Source organism: Macaca nemestrina, chromosome 9 (assembly GCF_043159975.1).
Source record: "Macaca nemestrina isolate mMacNem1 chromosome 9, mMacNem.hap1, whole genome shotgun sequence".
Lineage (NCBI taxonomy): Eukaryota > Metazoa > Chordata > Mammalia > Primates > Cercopithecidae > Macaca > Macaca nemestrina.
The window spans coordinates 125,507,433-125,528,929 of NC_092133.1; the positions used below are offsets into that span (position 1 = coordinate 125,507,433).

A 21,497-nucleotide genomic window follows, 5' to 3' on the forward strand; every position below is an offset into this window, starting at 1 on the left:
AAATACTTGAATCCAGGTGGTGGAGGCTGCAGTGAGCTGAGATCACGCCACTGCACTTCAACCTGGGCAACAGAGTGAGGCTCCATTAAAAAAAAAAAAAAAAAGTTTTGTCAATTTCAATAATGAAAATAACTGGAAATCTCGATTGCGACTGCACAAAATGACTGTTTGCACAAACTGATCGTTTTATGGGGCAACGTACAATCAAACAGGATGGCACCTCTTGATGCTGAAGCCAGCATCTCCATGTACATACATTAGCCACCAGGCCTTATGAACATTATACTTACATTTAAATACAAATTATCTGAAGAGTGATGTAGAAGCCTGAAGCCTTAGATCATTATTTGTCACATGCTAACTTTCTCTCTCTCTCTTTTTTTTTTTTTTTTGATAAATGCTTGAGCAATATAAAAGTAAAGAGGAAGAAAAAATAATCAACTCAAAATTACTAGCCTTCTTAGAATACTTAATCACCATCATCTTACTTGTTCTCTCAGGCTTACGTCCATTCAGGATTTATTTATTTATTTATTTATTACCACTTAGGAGTTGAGGACCACTTTGAGAACCGACAGAAGCTAGAAAATGTTCACATATGCAGAGACTGAAATATTTGCACACAGTTTTAGAGGATCTATATTTGCTTTCTCCTCCCAGCCCTCTGAGAGCTGACCCACAGGTCTCCAATTAAGAGTCACACTTCACAAGGGTGACATTTAATCCCTCCCTGTCCTCCAATATGCAAATAAAAAATCGCTTTCCTTTGCTGCCTATCGGAAATATCATAGTTTGGGATTTCAGAGCTAAGTTCTTTCATTCCTAGCCACTGCAGAAAATACAGGAAGGCATACACCTTCCCTTAATAACTCTAGGAACTATGTTAAGCCATCTATCTACTTATATTCTATGTATGTACTCTGATCTTTAAAAACATTCTCACAAATATATTGAAACACAGCTATTATTATTCCTAATTTTACAGATGATGAAACTGAGGCTCAGAGAAGACAAAATCTGCCAGATCACACCATTATTTAGGAGATGGTTTAGTATTCAATGTCAAGTCTGACTAGATCCAAATACTTGGCTCTTACCCACAGTCAGAAAAAACAAAAATGATGGGTAATAATAATAATAATAATAACCTGCCCAAATCAGAGAGATCATTGTTATCTGGAGGAAGGGAAGAAAGAATAGAGAAGAAGTGACCATCTGGGTCTAAGAATAATGGCACTCAATTGCAGTTATTAAAGATACTATGTTCAAGAAATTTACAATGCAACAATACCAGGATTCATAAATAAATTGCGCACTTAAAGCTAGTAAGATTGATCTATATATATTCGCCTTTGGCAGTAGAAAGTAATTACACCAAATTGCATTGGTTTATTGATTTCATTTTAATGCACAATGAGAATTAAATGGGTAATTTCTAAATGTGTTTTCTGCATTTGGGGTTTGGAATGGCATTAGAAGGTACTGAAATAAACTGAAACTGATATAAAAACTGAAATCATACTTGGGATTAGAACAAAAATAAAGACCACACAGTTTATTCAGCATTCTAAAAACCTATCCCACAATGCACAGGCACACATAAATATACATATATAAATATACATATGTATAATTTTAAAAATTCTCTCCATTTATATTCTTGTCCAAACTTGAAAGAAGCATTTCTGTCATTATTGGAGAACTTTGAGAAAGACTGAATTTAAAGTGTTGAATGGTTACAGAATAAAAACTTTATAAAGAGTTATTTTAAACTTTAACCATTCAAAAATCCAAAAATCCATGTATTTATAAGCCCTATTCAAGCATAGTTATTAGTTAAAATGAGAAGTGGCCAGGCCATAGGAAACAAAAAGTCTATTTTTAGGGAAGAAGTAATTTAAAAGAATAAACATCCCTGTGCAGATTCCCCATAATACTTAAAGACAGGTCTAAAATTAATTGTAGGATAAATTATTCATGTGATTATTATTATTTTTGTAGACACGGCTCTTGCTATGCTGCCCAGGCTGGTCTCTAGCTTCTGGCCTCAAGCCATCCTCCCATCTCGGCCTCCCAAACTTTTGGGATTACAGGTGTGAGCCACCATACCTGGCCTTGTGACTATTTAAAATCATACGCATTGCCATTCTCATTAAATAACTGTGACATAATTGTGATCAGTTTTGTTGCTGAAAATATTCAAAATGGCCAATGGAATGTATTTGGCCATTTGCATTTTAGGTTATACATGTTTTTGTAATTCATAGAATTCCTCTGCAGGAAAGATATAGCAGTTATTTCATGTTTGTTAATATTCTTAAAAAGCAAGCAAGTTTACAGGAAGTAATTCCAGATGTACTCAAACAGGTATTGAATAATTTATAAATTGGATGTGAATAGCATTTGATAAGTGGGTGGGACGTATCTAATGCCCAGAAATCGTTGATAATTAGTATATACATTGCCAGCCATGTCAGAACCTAAATAAATAGAATTGTTGCATATAATACTTAATGAGGGCCAACCCAGGAAGTCAAATTCTGTATCTTCATAAAACTTAAAGTGAAATCTAATAAAAGAATCATCAAAATCACATAGATTAAGCAAAGTATCTCAGTTTCCAGTTTTATACAATACAACACAGAAGAAATGACCACAAAGGTATTTCCTAGCAAGTATTTTTTTTTCTCTATTATACTAAATTTAGTATAGTTTGGAACAATTAGAAACAAAAGAAGTACTTAAAATAATGTTTAGACAAATTAAAATGGTATTTTCATGTCCTATTAGCACAAATATTTCTAACTTCATGATTTTTATTTTTACAGGCTCTGGTTTAGTTTTAGGTTCAGGATTCTTCTGTGCGTGTTTTCATCCTTTCCTAAAAAGGCACCAATAAATAATAATATGGTCTTTTCTTTAAAAGTTCTAAACCAAATCCGAAGACCCAGTCAGTCAGTCCTCGTGTGGCAAAGCTTTATGTTTAAGTATTTTAAACTTTAGACTCTCGTGTTTGTATTTTATTAAATTCAAAATTTCTAAAGTGACGAAGAATAAAAAAATCTTAATTTGCAGCAACACAGCAAGTCAGACCATCGTGATTTACACAGAAAAGTCTCAGACACACAAACAGTTCAGTGGCTAGGCTGTCAGAATGATACTCAAGACAAGTGCTGGTCTATAGCTGGAAAAAGCATTTCCATTTTCCACTAAATTTGTCTGCACCTGGACTCTCTCTCCAAGCTACTAAATGAAGCTCAGTAAGGTACAGTTTAAAACCAGAGTTCCAGTTTCACTTGCTTAAATCACCACAGCATTAAAGTAATAACACTGTGAATGGCAACATTTCTGGCAAGATAAGAAAGTCTAAAAAGTTAAGTAACTAATATGATTTTAGCTCAAGCTCAGCAACAGTTCTATGCATTCCTGTTTTCTTTAAACCACACCGTGCATCTGGCCGGCTTCTCTCCCGTATGCTTACCCCAGGAATAATGTATTTAGTTTGAGGAGCTATAAGGCGTCTGTCAAGCATGCTAGACCAATTCCAAGTGCACCCAGCACTCCAGCAGGAATTTTCTTCACAGGAGCAAAAATTCAGGACTAGCTAAAGGCAGCCAAGTCTTGCTTTGCTGAACAGCATAGCAACTGCTTTCCTTCTTCTTGCTGGCTTGGGGTGTGTAGTATTAGTTAGTGTGACTTTCTAAAGTTCGTTGGATCACAACAGCTTTCTGTTCCAGAACCACTTAGGCAGAGCAGAGGAGCTCATCAAAGTCAATGAACAAACGCAAGTGGGAGGGTCTTATACTCTTCTGAATTACGTCAGCTGGCTTGGAAGACGGACGGACGCCTGCAAACTTGTCAAAGTAGAGTAACACTTCATTAGTATCAGATGCGACAGGTCCCTCGGGGCAGCCAGGACTCCAGCCCTGCTTGAGAATCCTTTCTTTAGAACAGAACAATAGGTTGCATAACTGGATAAGCTGTTGGCATTCAAAGAAACTACTGCCCTGAAAAAGTCTGGAATAATAGTAAAACTATTTTTCTACTCCCACTCACTGAAGAAATATTTTCTCTTTTGCACACAAGAAAGTGATCTTTCTTTTTTTAATCGCCTTTCAAGTTCTCAGTGTGTATGGAAAATCTAATTTTTTTTCACAGTCAAATGAGTATCACTTGGAGATATTTACTTTTTTAAATTAAAAGCTTATTTATATTAAAAGACAGCATTAAAAGTTGAAATAATAAACACAATATTCTGAGAGCATGCTTGCAACACACACACACACACACACACACACACACACACACACACACACACACGGGTATTACTATCCAGGAAACAGAACTCCTATAAATCAAAAGACTCACAACTAAAAGAAAATGGAAAACAAGACATGAATAGATAAATCATAGGAGATAAAATTCTAGTGGTCAATAAACGGGACTTCCTTTCTAATCAGGAAATACAAACTGAAATCACAGTTTACCATTTTGCATCCATCATGGTGGAAATATTTTTTACAAACCTGAAAATCTCAGATCTTGGTGAAAATGTCAAGAAGGGGATGGCAAGCTATGGCCCACAGTCAAACTCAGCCAGCCACCTGTTTTGTATAACCTGCAAGCTAAGAATGTGTTTTACATTTTTTAATTACTAGGGGAAAAAAAAAAAAACAGAATGGTATTTTGTGGCACATGACAATTACATGAAATTCAAATCAATGTTCTTAAATAAAGGTTTATTGGAACATATGGGCTTGTTGGTTTATGTATGCTCCATGGCTGTTTTTGTGCTACAAGAGCAGTCATTGCAACAGTGACCATGTAACTCACAAAGCCTTAAATATTTCCTACGTGGCCCTTTACAGAAAAGGTTCATAAGCCTGTGATGCAGAGCAACTAGACTTTCACATTCTGTTGGTGGGAGTATACCTTATTTATTTATTTAGAGACGGAGTCTTGCTCTGTTGCCCAGGCTGGAGTGCAGTGGCACGATCTCGGCTCATTGCAACCTCTGCCTCTCGGGTTCAAGCGATTCTCCTGCCTCAGCCTCTTGAGTAGCTGGGATTACAGGTGAGTGCCACCAAGCCTGGCTAATTTTTGTCTTTTTAGTAGATATGGGGGTTCAGCATGTTGGCCAGACTGTCTCGAACTCCTGACCTCAAGTGATCTGCCCGCCTTGGCCTCCCAAAGTGCTGGGATTACAGGCATGAGCCACTGTGCCCAGCCTGCTGGTGGGAGTATAAACTGGAACAGTCACATTAGATATTTAGCAGGATATAATGAAACTGTTGATGCCCAAGTACTTAGACCCAGGGATACCCTCACATGAGTACATAGGGAGGTACATGAACGAAATGTCCTTAGCTACACTGAGGGGCTGTAGTAAAAAACAGGAAACAGGCTGGGCGTGGTGGCTCACGCCGATAATTCCAGCACTTTGGGAAGCCGAGGTGGGAGGATCATTTGAGCCCAGGAGTTTGAAACCAGCCTGGACAACAAAGGAAGACACCATCTCTGCAAAAAAATTCTAAAGTTAGCTAGGCATGGTGGCATGTGCCTGTGGTCCCAGCTACTCGGGAGGCTGAGTTGGGAGGATCATTTGAACCTGGGAGGGAGAGGCTGCAATGAGCTATGATCATACCACTGCACTCCAGTCTGGGTGGAGTGAGACCCTGTTTCAAAAAAAAAAGAAAGAAGGAAGGAAGGAAGGAAGGATGGAAGGAAGGAAGGAAGGAAGGAAGGAAGGAAGGAAGGAAGGAAGGAAAGAAGGAAGGAGAGAGAGGAAGAAAGAGAGGAAGAGAGGAAGAAAAAACCTAGATGCATATCAACAGAAAAGTGGATAAAATTTTGGATACTATTCAGTAGTGAAAGTGAATGGTCCGGAAGTTACCTACTTGAGTAAATCCCTACAAACACAATGTTGATAGAAACAGCAAGTTTGGGAACTGTAAGGTACCTTAAGAACCTGTGTGTACAAGGGTTCCCTTTTCTCCACGCCCTCACCAACACTTGTTTTCTCTTGTCCTTTGGATCGCAGCCATCCTAACAAGAGTAAACTAGTATTTCATTGTGATTTTGACTTGCATTTCCCTGATGATTAGTGACGTTGACACTTTTACATATATTTGTTGGCCAGAGTTTTATGTCTTCTTTGGAGAAATGTCCATTTAGGTCCTTTGTATATTTTAAAATCAGGTTATGTCTTTTTTCCATTCTGTGAGTTCTTTATATATTTGGGGTATTAGCTCCTTATCAGATATGTAATTTGAAAATATTTTTTCCCAACCCACAGGCTGCCTTTTCATTTGGATGACTATTTCCTCTGCTATGGGAAAGCTTTTTGGTTTGGTGTAATCTCACTTGTTTATTTTTGTTTTTGTTGCCTGAGATTTTGGTGTGATGTTTTAAAACAATTATTACCAAGGCCAGTATTCAGCAGCTTTTCCATAATGTTTTCTTCTAGGAATCTGATGGTTTCAGGTCTTTAATCCACTTTGAGTTGATTTTGTTTATGGTACAAGATAATGATCCAGTTTCATTTCACTGTGTATATGAGTATCAAAACATCATGTTGTACACCTTAATATATAGAGACATTTTTTAAAAAGAACCTACGACATGATTTGCAGCAAATTTGAAAATATGCAGAAATACTATATATTTTATGTAGGTGATAAAACATGTAAAAAATAAACATGAAAATAATGAATACCAAATCCAGGATAGTGGTTATGTCTGGAGAGGAGTATATTTGGAAGGGTTAGTGAGGAGAAGGGGCAGTTTTATCAGTAATATGTTTTCAAAACTAGGTCATACCTACATCACTGGTCATTATAATATTTTCTATGCTTCTTTATATTCCAAAATAATTTATAATAAGTGTTTAAAATTAGGAAAAACTGTTAAAAATTTTTGATACAAAAAGTGCTAGACCATTGTGGCCATTAAAATGCTTATGAGACACTTCCGTTATATAACAAATGCTACAATAGATAAGAGTAAATAAAAGAAAAAAGTAGGCTGGGCATGGTGGCTCACACCTGTAATGCCAGCACTTTGGGAGGTTGAGATGAACAGATCACATGAGCTCAAGAGTTCAAGACCAGCCTGGGCAATAAAGAAAGACCTCAGGCATAGTGGTGCATGCCTGTAGTCCCAGCTACTCAGGAGGCTGAGATGGGAGGATTGCTTGACTCCAGGAAGTCGAGGGGGCAGCGAGCCAAGATTATGCTACTGCACACCAGTCTGGGCAATGGGAGTGAGACTTGTCTAAAAAAAGAAAAAAGAAAAAAAAAAAGAAGAAGAAGAAAGAAGAGAAAAGAAAAGCAAAACAAAAAAGTGGACTACCAATTTGTTTTTACAATAAATATTCCACTGTTAAAAATATTTAGAAGAAACTTGTAAGGAAGCATATGAATTATATTAACAGTGGTTGTGGGTTACTGAGTAGTGGTTTGAGGGTATTTGTTTTTTCTTTCCTTTTAAAAAATTTAGTACTTTTCAAACTTTCTACAGTGGGTTGATATTGATATTACTTTTCAACCTCAAATAAAGTTTCAGTGTCTAACACGCAACCAAGGATTATCTAATTTTCTAGGGAAATTAGAACCCTTTGTTTAACTCAGCATTTATTATGGGTTAGGATATTTTTTATCTCTGTGAGGATAGACTTTAACTTGTCAAAAACTGACAGACATGCAAATGAATTCGTCCAATATAAATAAATTGGTCTAGAAGAAATGCAAATGATTGCGGTCTTGTAGGAAAGATTATTCCCTAAGTCATCTTTTTTTTTTTTTTTTTTTTTTTCTGTTTTTGAGATGGAGTCTCGCTCTGTTACCCAGGCTGGGGTGCAGTGGCACGATCTTGGCTCATTACAGCCTCCGCCTCCTGGGTTCAAGCAATTCTCATGCCTCAGCCTCTCGAATAGCTGGAATTACAGGCACTTGCCATTACACCTGTCTAATTTTTGTACTTTTAGTAGAGATAAAGTTTTGCCATATTGGCCAGACTGGTCTCAAACTCCTGACCTCAGGTGATCTGCCCACCTTGGCCTCCCAAAGTGCTGGGATTACAGCATCAGCCGCCACGTCTGGCCCATCCTAAGTCGTCATTTTATTGTTCTGGGGAGTACTAACCAGTTCTTGTATCTAATTGAACAATCATAGCCCACTGTTCTTTCTTTCAATGACTATAAATACTTAAACCTTTCCCATAATCTTTCAAACTGGCTTAACCATGCTGGCTCCTTTAATGAATTAAAAAAAAAAATTCTTTGGCCTGTATTCAATCTATATTTGTTTGAAAGAAATGTTCTGAAAGTTTGGAAACATTATATTTGGATGCCAGTTTTAAACTTGAAACCATAGTTCCTTTCTCTTCTGACAATGGCATATTTGAGTATTAGCTTTCCAAACCCAGCCCACTTTAATTTATAATGCCATTAAAATATATTTACAACAGAAAAATGTTAACTAATAATGATTTCAGGTAACCAAAAGCAACTGAGGTTTGAAGAGAAGGATGAAGATGTAAATTCTAAATGGAACATATAGGACTTTCAAAGCCTTTCCAAGCTTCTATAAATTCTCTACTACTAAATAACTCTGTGTGTGTGTGTGTGTGTGTGTGTGTGTGTGTGTGTGTGTGTGTGTGTGTTCCTTGCTCTCAAATGAGACTGAGAGATATTTTGTTGAGGTCCTTGGGAAGAGCATAAAGAGAAAAACTAATGAGGAAAAACTGAGGAAAAAATGTATGTGTCAATGAGAAATAGACTTGAGATTGAAACCCAGAAAAGTGAATAATTGAGGTTCAGGTGAGACAGGAAGTGATGGACTTAATTTTTTTTTTTTTTTTTGAGATGAAGTATCGCTCTGTTGCCCAGGCTGCAGAGCCATCTTGGCTCACTGCAACCTCTGCCTCCTGGGTTCAAGCAATCCTCATGCCTCAGCCTCCTGAGGTAGCTGGGATTACAGGCGTGTGCTGCTATGCCTGGCTAATTACTTTTGTGTTGTTGTTTGCTTGTTTTTACTAGAGATGGGGTTTCAACATGTTGGCCAGGCTGGTCTTGAACTCCTGGCCTCAAATGGTCTGCCCACCTTGGCTTCCCAAAGTGCTGGGATTATAGGTGTGAGCCATCACACCCTGTGAAAATGATGGTTTAGATGAGAGATAATTTGTCATGGCTGATACCAGAACAAATAAGAAATCCAAAACAATTTGGTCACTTGCCAGTTTAAGAGAATAGAAAAAGAAAGGCAACCTTAATTTAAGTGGTTAAGTCCATGTCCAACAGTATTTTTTTTTTTTTTTTTTTTTTACTTTTCATACTTCTGACAAATTTTCACATTAGATGTCTGTAACTTAGGTAATGAATGTCTGAAATGCATAGTCATATTATGGGATAAATATATTAAAATAGCATGTTTTCAGGGTTCTTTTCCTAGGTATAAAATATTTTTTCTGGTTATATTTTCATTGTTGAGTACCAGAAAATCAGTAAAAGGAAAGCACAAACAAAACAGCAGTTCTCCTTGTCATCTCCCAGGTCCTAATCCATAAAAAGAGGATAAGACTTCAAAGGATAATTGCCAGAATTACATAAAACATCTAGTACACATCTGGCACACCAGAATTGCCAAATAAACGTTAATTTCCTTTGCTGTAACTCAGTGGTTCTGGACTGGTGATTTTGACCCCTCAGGGGACATTGGGCAATTTCTAGAGCCGTTGTTGCTTGCCACAATGGGGACGGGTGAGGAGTTTACTGGAATCTACTGGGCAGAGGCCAGGGTTCCTGCTCAGCATCCTACAACGCACAGGAGAGCCTCTCATCACAAAGAGCAACCCGGCACAATATGTCCAGAGTGCTGAGAACGAGAAACCAACCAGAATTGAAAGTGCCCTTCACATCAAAGCTGTCAATATGAAGTGCTTTCAAGTATAACCTAAGATCCCAGAAGGTGAAATTCAAATTCTTTCTCCATCTTGTTGAGGTTGCTTGAAGGTAGGACAGAAGACTGGAGAGGCAAAACGCAGGAGAAAAACCAGACCACCGTGGGTCTCAAAAGCAGCTCCTGGGATCTCAGTAAAGTGCCCAGTTATTCTGTGATTCTGGGAGAAGCCCACAGAGGCCACTGGAGTAGCTGGGTGTCAGATTTCAGATGGAAGGACCTGAGGTTTCTGCAGTCCCAGCTTATATTCACACCTTGGAACATTTGTCCTTAGCTTGTTTCCAATTTCCTTCCATCCCCTGCTCCCGTCACTTGCCCCCAAGTTGTCTTTGCTAAACGGTGAAAAGGGCTTAATGAAAATGACACTAGAACTAGAAAACTCCTGGAGTGCTGTTTTAATAACTAAAGATGCATGCTCACTAATCTGAAAAGAGAAGGGTTCTTTCTGTTGATTTATTTGTACCCAGCATTGCTGTTATCTGTCGACATAAACAGAAAGCAGAGAGGAGAGCTTCAGGAATTCCGAACCTTCAATAGAGACGACTTTCTCATTTGTTGTTTTAAACTTTAAAACAGCAGCAGACCTTTCTGGAAGGGGAGGTGGTGGCCAAAGTATAAATATGTTATGTTGCCAGGAGACGACAAAAAAAATTCAGAATTTTGGAGGTCACATACTTCAAGTGGTCAGTCCAGACTTCAAAGTCCAGACTATTTATCCAACCATACAGGATTGTGAAAAAATTCCCTTGATCACACCCCAGTTTAGAGTTTATGCCTCAACAGTGTCATCTTTGATTATATAAGGCCATGCTATGGGTACAAATATGGATAATTATGGTATGTGTGAGCCAGACAGTGAATCATAATAGCAAAATAAAACTCTAGTGTGTTTACACACTAAGGCTCACATGTGTTTTTGGTAAACAACAGCGAACACATCCTTTTCTCAAAAAAATAAAAGTAGGAAACAATTTCACATGCCATAGTAAAAAAACAAGACGGAAATAGTCACAGACATAATAGAATTTTCTTTCAACATAGCAATCTATGTTGTTGCTAACAGTTTTTTTTTTTTTAACATTAACAAAATTTCCAACTGAGCTATTGCTATTGACTGAGAAGAGCAAAGCGCTTTTGTTCCAAAGCTGTACTATTTAAGGCAAGTAGTTGTACTGTGGAGATCTCTTCCTCAGATTTTATCCCTCTAAGAAGCCATGATCAATCCTGCCTCCAATTCAGCAGCTTCAGATAAGATGAGACTCTTTATTCAAATCAGAGCCACTCAAATAAGTGAGCCTTTTTGAGACAGCATGTTGGTTTCAAGCATATTACAACTAACAGCAAAAACTGAAAAGGACTTTTTCCCATCCCCCCATCCCTACTGCTGAATGAGATACACTTGAAAATGAGAACCTACTGTTATTAATGAAGAGGCATAGTGATTTTATCTTCATGAAAGCTGCCACTTCAAACAATTCTAGAAATAATGGGAGGAGAGGGTATTTCGGTGCCTTCTTTGACTCCTTTACTCCCCAGCCCCATAGATCTGTTGTATGGTGAATTTGACACTGAAAATCATAGCTTGTAATTTTTTGGTACTTGTAACCTGCATTTAACATGGTAAGTCCCTTTTTCATACCATTAAAATGAATTAAACATCGTTTCAGAGTTAACTGTAAATGAATTGCAGATTATGTTCTATAGTAGTTAAATGACTCTAACTAATTCAATGTATTATGTATAATGTTTCAATATTTCTCCTTAATACAATTTCCACGGAATAATACAAGGTGTGCTGGGGACTAGGGAGGTTACACAAAGTGCTGTTTTTGTCCCACTGTGTTTTTTAGATACCCCCTCTGGTCCCGTTTCCTAATCTTCTTCTCCCAGCCTTTCTCTGGCCTGCCGTCCAAAGAGCTTTCCTCCTGAAATGTTCACATCTCACCTATGCTGACGGAATACTTATTCTGTAGTCCTGGAATACTCTTCGTTTCTGCAAGGTCAGGTTTTCCTAAATATTTAAGGTCTCTGAGTTCCAGATTGTTGCATTTAATGCCAATTTGATGACTCTGCACGGATTTCCAATAGACTTCTTGATCTTTCTGTGATCAAAAGAGCTACTAATTCCTCATACTACAGCAAACAGCACCCCCATGCTCCCCCATCCTCCCAGCTAAACATTTACCAAGTCCTGTCCATGCTAACTCCGAAGTATTTCTCAAATCCAACCCTTGCCTTGCCACCTCTCACCACCACTCCCTTTAGCAATATCCCCAGCTCATCTCTGGATGCTGTCCAATCTCCATAGAGCAGCTAAAGAGGTCTTTCGTAAGGCACGGACCGCTTGCATCATCTTGCTGCTTAAAATTAAAGTCCTCTGCTCATTTCTTGCCGCAGCTGAGATAACTGTGGCCTGCAGGACCTGGGGAGATATGGCTTCCACTCACGTCTCAGACTTCCTCTCCCCTCTCTCTGCTCCTTCCTCCCCACACTGCAGCCATATTGGCGTCCTGCTGTCCTCAGACTGAGCCAAGAGCATTCCTGTGTTGGGGCCTCTACCTGTCTCTTCCATCTGCTTAGAGTGCTTCCCCCTCACTGCTCCCCACCCCCCACCCCCAATCGACTCCTGCATGGCTGCCACCATGCCACACACTTGGTACTTTTAGAGTGATATGATTTGGCCCACAATCCAGGGAGAACTTGAAGTTCATTCAGTACAGTGAAGAGTACACCAGATTTAGATTTGGAGATCTGAGCTAGGCCCGGCTCTGTTGCCTCTAACTAACTGGCTAAGTTACTTGATAGGCCTGAGGCTCTGAGTATTCTGCTGTTAAGAGAGGATGTTCAACTCATCACCTAGAGAGAGACTAGTGACTCAGTCTTCAAACCAACAGTTCTAGAGCTGTTATTCTACTAAACATGTTGGAAGAACAAGACTTTATGCAAGAATCTCAAGCAGTTAGAGGTAACAGTTATAATCTCTAGGGCTTCGCAGTTAATTTAAGTTAAAAAAAGTCAGAAGAAATGGTGTAATTTTCACTCCTTGACCCTGTTTTTTTTTTTTTTTTTTTCAATGAGACAGCATCTAGCTATGTTCTCCAGGCTAGACTGCAATGATGCAAACATAGCTCACTGCAGCCTCGAACCCCTGGGCTCAAGTAATCCTCCTGCCTTAGCCTCCCAAGTATCTAGGACAATGGGTGTGTGCCATTGTGCCCAGCATCACCTAATCAAAAAAAAATGTATGGCCGGGCGTGGTGGCTCATGCCTGTAATTCCAACACTTTGGGAGGCCGAGGAGGGTAGATCATGAGGTCAAGAGATCGAGACCACCCTGACCAACATGGTGAAACCCCGTCTCTACTAAAAATACAAAAATTAGCTAGACATGGTGGCACATGCTTGTAGTCCCAGCTACTTAGGAGGCTGAGGCAGAAGAATCACCTGAACCCAGGAGGCAGAGGTTGCAGCAGGCCGAGATCACCCCATTGCACTCCAGCCTGGCGACAGAGCAAGACTCAGTCTTAAAAAAAAAAAAAAAAAAAAAAAAAAAAGGCTGGGTGTGGTGCCTCACATCTGTAATCCCAGCACTTTGGGAGGCTGAGGCGGGCAGATCATGAGATCAGGAGTTCAACACCAGCCTGGCCAACATGGTGAAACCCCATCACCACTAAACATACAAAAATTAGCCAGGCGTGGTGGTGGGAGCCTATAGTCCCAACTACTCGGGAGGCTGAGGCAGGAGAATTGCTTGAACCCAGGAGGCAGAGGTTGTAGTGAGCCAAGAGTGTGCCACTGCACTCCAGCCTGGGCAACAGAGCAAGACTCCATGTCAAAAAAAAAATTAATTTTATTTTTAACCTTTAGTCATTTTGCAGACAGGGTCTTGCTCTGTCACCCAAGGCAGTGGCACAATCATGTCTCACTGTAGCTTCAACCTCTTGGGCTCAAATGATCCTCCCACCTCAGCCTCCCAAGTAACTGGGATCACAGGAGCACACCACTACACCTGGCTAATCTTTCCATGTTTTGTAGAGACGGAGTCTTGCTATATTGCTCAGGATGGTCTTGAACTAACTCCTAGGCTCGAGTGTTGCTCCCACCTTAGCCTCCCAAAGTGCTGGAATTACAGTCATGAACCACTTCACCTGGCCATCTAACTTCTATTTAAACTAAAGCTTGTTGATGTTGTGAGTTTTGGAAGGAATAGACCTGATAACTGTATCCACACTACATTATATAAGCATATGCATCTAATGTGTAATTACCTATATGAAGTCTGTCAAATATTTTGAGTATTAAATAATGAATGTGATTTTTAGGACTTCTTTGTGTTATCTTTATAAATAACTGAATTTTTAAAACATAAATCTGGCCGGGTGCAGTGGCTCACGCCTGTAATCCCAGCACTTTGGGAGGCCAAGGCGGGTGGATCACTTGAGGTCAGGAGTTCAAGACCAGCCTGGCCAACGTGGCAAAACCCCCGTCTCTACTAAAAATATAAAAATTAGCTGGGCATGGTGGCGCGAGTCTGTAATCCCAGCTCCTTGGTAGGCTGAGGCAGGAGAATCGCTTGAAACCAGGAGGCGGAGGAGGTTGCAGTGAGCCGAGATCACACCACTGTACTCCAGCCTGGGTGACAGAGCGAGACTCCGTCTCAAACAAACAAACAAACAATAACAAAAAAACATAAATCTATAAATTCAATATAATATAATAAAATAAACATAAAATATTTTGTTGGAAACAATGGATTTGGGATAAATGTACTACAAAACAGGACATACGAGATTGTTAAAAATAAGATCATGAGGTACAAAGCAATGGTTTTTACAATGTGATTTCATCTCATTAATTTCTGCGGTGAAGTAGTGAGATTAATCCTACTTTCTAAATGCACACTTAGCGTAAATCGCAAAAATAATTGGCTACTCCCTGATTTTGACTACAGTGACCCATTACTTAAGCTTATATCTTTCTTCTTATTCTGCCTTTTTTTTTAATTGTAAGAGGTGATTTGGGACTACCAACTCGGAAAAAATATTCACAGCCACATTATAAAAACATTATAGGCAGGATTCATCTCTTGCTCCTTTGAGAATAAGAATTTTCATTTGTGGAACTTTGGAATGTACAAGCAAGATGTTCATTCATGTTTTACAATGCTGATTAACAATCGCTTAGCACTTTACCAGGGAGAATCTTTTTCCTGAGTGTTTATCACCCTATTCTGTAATACAGTTGAGGGCCCACATCAATGGTATCTATTCCTTCCTGGCCCAGAGGAACACACACATTTAATCTGAATGCACTGAGTACCACAGCTGAGTGGAGAAAGGATTAGGGAGGCAATTAAGAATAAAAATAAAATCCTTGCAAGTGAATGACACAGCATCTATTTCCCTACAAATGAAAATGAGAAAATAATGCATCTGTGAACTTGCAGCCTTCACTTCTTTCACTATGCATATTCCTCTTATGAGGGGTTCTCCAAGTGTAGTCTGAGAGCCCTGAGAGCAATCGGGAGGTCTGCAAAGTCAAAACTATTCTCTGAGTATCAGATGAAAAACTGGATATACCCCCAACATAAATACAGTCTTTGGGAGATGTGGAGGTTTTGTGTTTCCTTATTCTCTACATATCCAGTGAAATAATATACAGTTCTACAAATCTCTGACCTAGGGTTTGTTTGGTTCACACAAATAGCTCGGGAGCCCTGAAGCTTGCTTAACCAACCCCTGATAAAATAGTAATTCACTGAATTGAGTCAAAAATCTGTATCGACTTTAATGTACAAGTCTCTTTAGGATGAATGTCTTGCTACACTGGTTTGTTAAATTAGGGGGACTAAAACTTTACAGAGGCTTCAGTCTTTGATGATGGGAATTGAACCCTAGCAAGCAGGATGCTTTAAGTGCATGTATAGACAAACAGTCTAAGTGCAATTTAAGTATATTTATACTTAAGTATCATAGTGGTTAATCTGTGAATTATTCTAACTATGAATATAATGCATATGATACATAAGTGGATAAACCAGGCCAAAAGTACCCAGGTAAACACTCCTGTTCACTTTAAACCAGTCTTTCTCAGCCTTGCTGCAAAGTGGAGTCACAGGGAGCTTTAAGTTATACCAACTATTGAAGTCCACCCTATGAGATTCCAACTTAATTGGTCTGGGATGCAACGTGGTTAAGCGTGTGGATTTTTTTAAGTTCCACAGATGATTCTAATGTGTGGCCAAGGTAGCAAATTATTGCTTTAGGGACATGTAAATTCTCCTCTTTTCTCTGCATGTTTCATCATTGTTCAGTCTTGACCCTTGAATTCTTGCAGCTCTTGAACTTCTACCATGAAACCCAGCATTCGATGACTTCTAAGATTCTTAGACCGCTACATGGAGGTTGGATCTTTTCAGGTCCTCTTTCCAGAACTGGCTGCAAAAGCTCGCCACTTACCTCTAAGGCAGCCCATCTTCTCACATCCTATCTGCTTCAATAATTTGACACTACTGATCTGTCCTCAACTTCCACTCTGCCTTTCCTCGGGCATTTGACAAAAGTTCCCCTTGCCCTAAAGTCTTGAACCAGCCCTGCCAGGACACACCCACCCCTCCCCTGCCATCCTCAGTCCTGGCTCCAGAGACCCTAGTGTGCCAAACCCTGCTCATCTGTAAGAAGAGGTTAGTCGGATACTGCCTTAAACTTCTGTCTTCAGCAGAATACAGGGCGTAAATGTGGTCACTGAAAACATGACTGGGGCTGGGCGCAAAGGCTCAGGCCTCACCTGTAATCCCAGCACTTTGGGAGGCCGAGGTGGGTGGATTGTTTGAGGTCAGGAGTTTGAGACCAGCTTGGTCTCATGGAGAAACTCCGTCTCTACTAAAAATACAAAAATTAGCTGGGCATGGTGGCATGTGCCTGTTATCCCACCTACTCAGGAGGCTGACGCAAGAGACTCACTTGAACCCAAGAGGTGGAGGGTGCAGTGAGCCGAGATTGCGCCACTGCCCTCCAGCCTAGGTGGCAGAAGGAGACTCCATCTCAAAACAAACAAACAAAAAAACAAAAAAACCATGACCGGGCAATTTAGGATTTCCAGATGTGCATATTTCTACAAGAAAGCATTTAGGTATATCTGATATTTTTGGAGGCTGAAGAAATAAATAGAAAGAAAATCATGTTATTTTTATTGTGAAAATATAATGGATATACTTATGAAAAACATGTTCTTTATATAATTAATAGGTATGCTATTTTGTGGTCACTTTACTTGGACCCTCAAATCCACAGGTGCTCTGGAATAACATCCGAACATATTTCAGATCTTTAACTCAAACAGAATGAACCAATTGGAATGTTCTAGGATGCCATTCTTTAATATCATGGAAATTTGACTTATTAGTCTTCAAGGAAGGGTGACCTATGGGAGTGCTTTTAAAAATCATTACTTTCACTGGGCACAGTGGCTCATGCCTGTAATCCCAGCACTTTGGGAGGTTAAGGTGGGCAGATCACTTGAGTCCAGGAGTTCAAGACCAGCCTGAGCAAGATGGCAAAAAACCTTGTCTGTATTAAAAATACAAAAAATTTGCTGGGCATGGTGGCACACGCCTATAGTCCCAGCTACTCAGAGGGCTGAAGTGGGAGGATTGCTTGAGCCCAAAAGGTCAAGTCTGCAGTGAGCCGTGATTGCACCACTGTACTCCAACCTGGGCAACACAGTGAGACCCTGTCTCAAAAAAAAACAAAAACAAAAACATTACTTTCTACTTCCTGAATTACCATGAAGGAGCATAAATACAATTTTGAAGAGGTTCCTGTGGTCAGAGGGGTAAACTGTCATATTCCAAAGCAAAGTAAAGACATCTTAAAAGTAAAACTTCTTCCAAGTGAGCTGTGCTTATTAAGTACCAAATGGGATCCAATTTATTTGCAGTATTTCATCTAATGCAGTCAGAGGGCGTAGCAGTTCTGACGATGTCTGATGAAGGAGGATCTCTGTTTACTTCCACCACTCATTCTCCCTGGATTAAAACACCACGAACTTTCTGCTCTTTGCTTTTCTTGAATAAGTTACCAAAAAAGAGCAGAACTGAGTCAACACCAAACTGCCCTTTGGATAACCATGATGGAGCAGATTTACCTTGGAACATGATTTTGAATTCAAGCCATGAACTACACTGGAGGAATGCTTTACATCTCTAATTATTCATTTTGGATTTCCAATTTTGACACAAGGTAATATTCGCATGTTTCATTTATTACTAATCATTCAGTCCATTTTTTTCCTTTTTTAAACTGCTTTTTTTTCCTTTCTGTCTCTGTACACTAACTCTGAATAACTGTAGTAGCCCCCTATTTCTGTTAATCATTTATCTTGAAAATGGAAGACAACAGAGTCAGATTAGCACAGAATTAACACAGTAGGAATCAACATGAAGAAAAACTAGGTTTCAACTAGGCACAGTGGCTCGTGCCTATAATCTCAGCAACTTTGGGAGGCCAAAGTGGGAGGACTGTTTGAGCCCAGGAGTTTGGGACCAGCCTGGGCAATATGGAGGAACTCCATCTCTACAAAAAATACAAAAATTAGCTGAGCATGGTGGTGTGTGCCTCTGGTCCCAGCTACTAGGGAGGCTGAGGTGAGAGGTTGGCTTGAGTCTGGGAGGTGGAGGCTGCAGTGAGCTGAGATTGTGCCACTATACTCCAGTCTGCGTGATAGAGCCAGATGAAAGAAAGGAAAAGGAAGAAAGGGAAGGGAAGGGGGAGAGAGAGAGAAGGAAGGAAGGAAGGAAGGGAGGGAGGGAGGGAGGGAAAGTAAGAGAAAGGAAGGAAAGGAAGGGAAGAAGGAAGGAGAGAGGGAGGGAGAGTAAAAGAAAGGAAGGAAGGGAGGGAGGGAGGGAGGGAGAGAGGGAGGGTGGGAGGGAGGGAGCGAGGGAGAGAGAAAGACTAGGTTTCAGCTAGGCATGGTGTCTCGAGCCTATAATAGCAGCAACTTTGGGAGGCCAAGGCAGGAGGATCGCTTCAGACCAGGAGTTCAAGACCAGGCTTGGCAATGTAGTGAGACAGACACTATCTCTACAAAAAATTTTTTAAAAATTAAAAAAAAAAAAAAAGCTGGTCATGGTGGTGCATGCCTATAGTCCCAGTTACCTGAGAGGCTGAGGCACGAGGATCCCTTGAGCCCAGGAGGACAAGGTTATAGTGAACTATGACTGAGCCACTGTACTCTAGCCTAGGAGACAAAGTGGGATCCTGTCCCTAAAAAGACAAAAATCAACTAGGTTTGAGGCAAATGACATTGCTTCGTAGGTCAGTTTCTGCAACTAAAATATGGAGACACTCTGGACTGGCTCTGACTACATGACTGGGGGGTCCAGTTCACACTGAAAATGTGGTGTCTCTTGTTCCAAATTACGAAGGATCACAGCAGAACCGTAGCAGAGCATTAATCCAAGTGTGCAGCGCTTCTAAGCACAGGTGACATGCCCATGAAGCTAATTCTAATAGTACATCTTTCATGGCATAAGAGTGAGGAACAAGTAACATATGTAAAGTGCTAAGTATAGTGTCTGGCACATGTAAGTTTTGTTTTGTTTTGTTTTGTTTTGTTTTGACATGGAGTCACGCTCTGTTGCTCTGATATCCAGGCTGGAGTGCAATGGCACACTCTTGGCTCATGGCAACCTCTGTCTTCTGGGTTCAAGCAATTCTCCTGCCTCAGCCTCCTGAGTAGATAGGACTACAAGTGCATGCCGCCACGCCCGGTTAAGTTTTGTATTTTTAGTAGAGATGAGGTTTCGCCATGTTGGCCAGGCTGGTCTCAAACTCCAGACTTTAAGTGATCCACCCACTTCGGCCTCCCAAAATGTTGGGATTACAGGCGTGAGCCACTGCACCCAACCCCACATGTAAGTTCTTAATAAACATTAACTATTTAAAACATACTATTTCTGTTACTTTGCATTCCATATTATGGACTTCCCAGTTGGCTTGTTTATGTCTCCTTGCACATTCCTTTACCAATACCATCCATTCATTCTGTAAGTATTTGCAACTGGCAAGGCTAGCAAAACTTCTGCATTCTGAAATGGCCTCCCTCTTTGTCTCCCTGGCAAACTCCAATCCATGTTTTAAATTCAATGGAAGCTTCCCTTCCTTTCAGATGCCTTCCCTGACCTTATTAGACAGAAAGCTTCTCTTCATTATCCATTGCATATTGTTTATAATAGCACCAGCCACCCCATGTATGCAAATACTTATCTAATATATAATTCTCCTCCCTATAACTCTGAAGCTCCTCCTGAACAGAAACACATAGATGGTACCTAATTAATAGTTGATGGATGAGTGAATGATTTTTTAAATTCCTTGCAAGTGTATCATCAAAGATCCATTTGCCTTCCTAGCCATTACACTCATTCATATGATCAGTTAGATGTTTAAAATGGTATTTTCCCCTACTATTTTATATAATGTTCTATCTGTTGTACATCAGCAGGCTATTCATGGAATATAACATGCCATTTTCTACAAATGACTTTAAGATGGAGATGTCTGAATTTATGTTGTCTCATTTTGATGTGTTCAAAGAACTGTAATCATATTGTAACAATTTAAAACATGCCTGAAAGAAACTTACTACTTATTTTCTGGATGGAGAAAATAGATAGGAAAATGTATTAGTAACATTTAGCTTTCCAACTTTTTGCTTTCTGTTCAGTGGAGTTATTGAATATGATTATCTCTTTTCATTAGGACATTCCAAGTAAGTGAATTTTCCGGTATTGAAACTCACTCTTAACTGCTCAAAAATATCACATTGGGATCCATTCCGGGGAGAATAATCTCTAATTCCATACAATCTTACACTGGAAATGTGGAATCCAAGTCAATCTTCTTTTGATGATTCAGATTCATAATTAGGAACATTACTATACTATGATTCGATGAGTGTTCCAAAATCAAACAACAGACTAAATGTTCAGCAACAGTAGAGTGGATAAATCGTGATATAGGTTCTAAAATGGAATATTATACAAATACCACAGACCAACTGTAGAAATGTAATATTCAGTAAGAAAAAAAAAGCAAGCCCTCAAAAATATATACATAGAATACGATTGCATGTACATACAAAATACAAAAATAGGCAAAATCACTCTAGTTTGCTTAGGGATGTGTACAGATATGGAAAACTAATAGAGAAAAACAAGGAGAGGCCAGGAGCAGTGGCTCATGCCTATAATCACAGCACCCTGGGAGGCTGAGGTGGGAGGATTGCATGAGCCCAGAGTTCAAGACCAGCCTGGGCAACATAGTGACACTCCATCAGTACAAAACGAAAAAAAAAATTAGCTGGTGACATGTGCCTGTAGTCCCAGCTACTCAAGAAACTGAGGCTGGAGACTGCCTGAGCCCAGGAGGGGAAGCCAGCGGTGAGCCATGATCATGCCACTGTACTCCAGCCTGGGAAAGAGAGCAAGACCCTGTCTCAATAAATAAATAAATAAATAAATAAATAAATAAATAAATAAATA

The 21,497-nt window shown here is 39.7% G+C and overlaps 1 protein-coding gene across 10 annotated transcripts in view; it reads right to left on the bottom strand.

The window, feature by feature from the left end:
* LOC105488234 (calcium voltage-gated channel auxiliary subunit beta 2) overlaps nucleotides 1-21,497 on the bottom strand; it is a 405,027-nt gene that overhangs the window by 203,497 nt on the left and 180,033 nt on the right. The window contains exon 1 of one of the 10 annotated variants that reach the window (XM_011752115.3): nucleotides 3,482-3,840. The exons of the other annotated variants lie outside the window; for them this stretch is intronic. Within the exon in view, the coding sequence (XP_011750417.2) occupies nucleotides 3,482-3,532 (51 nt within the window). The 5' untranslated portion in view covers nucleotides 3,533-3,840. Of the gene's footprint in view, nucleotides 1-3,481; nucleotides 3,841-21,497 lie in introns of those variants that run through there. 10 annotated transcript variants of the gene reach the window in all.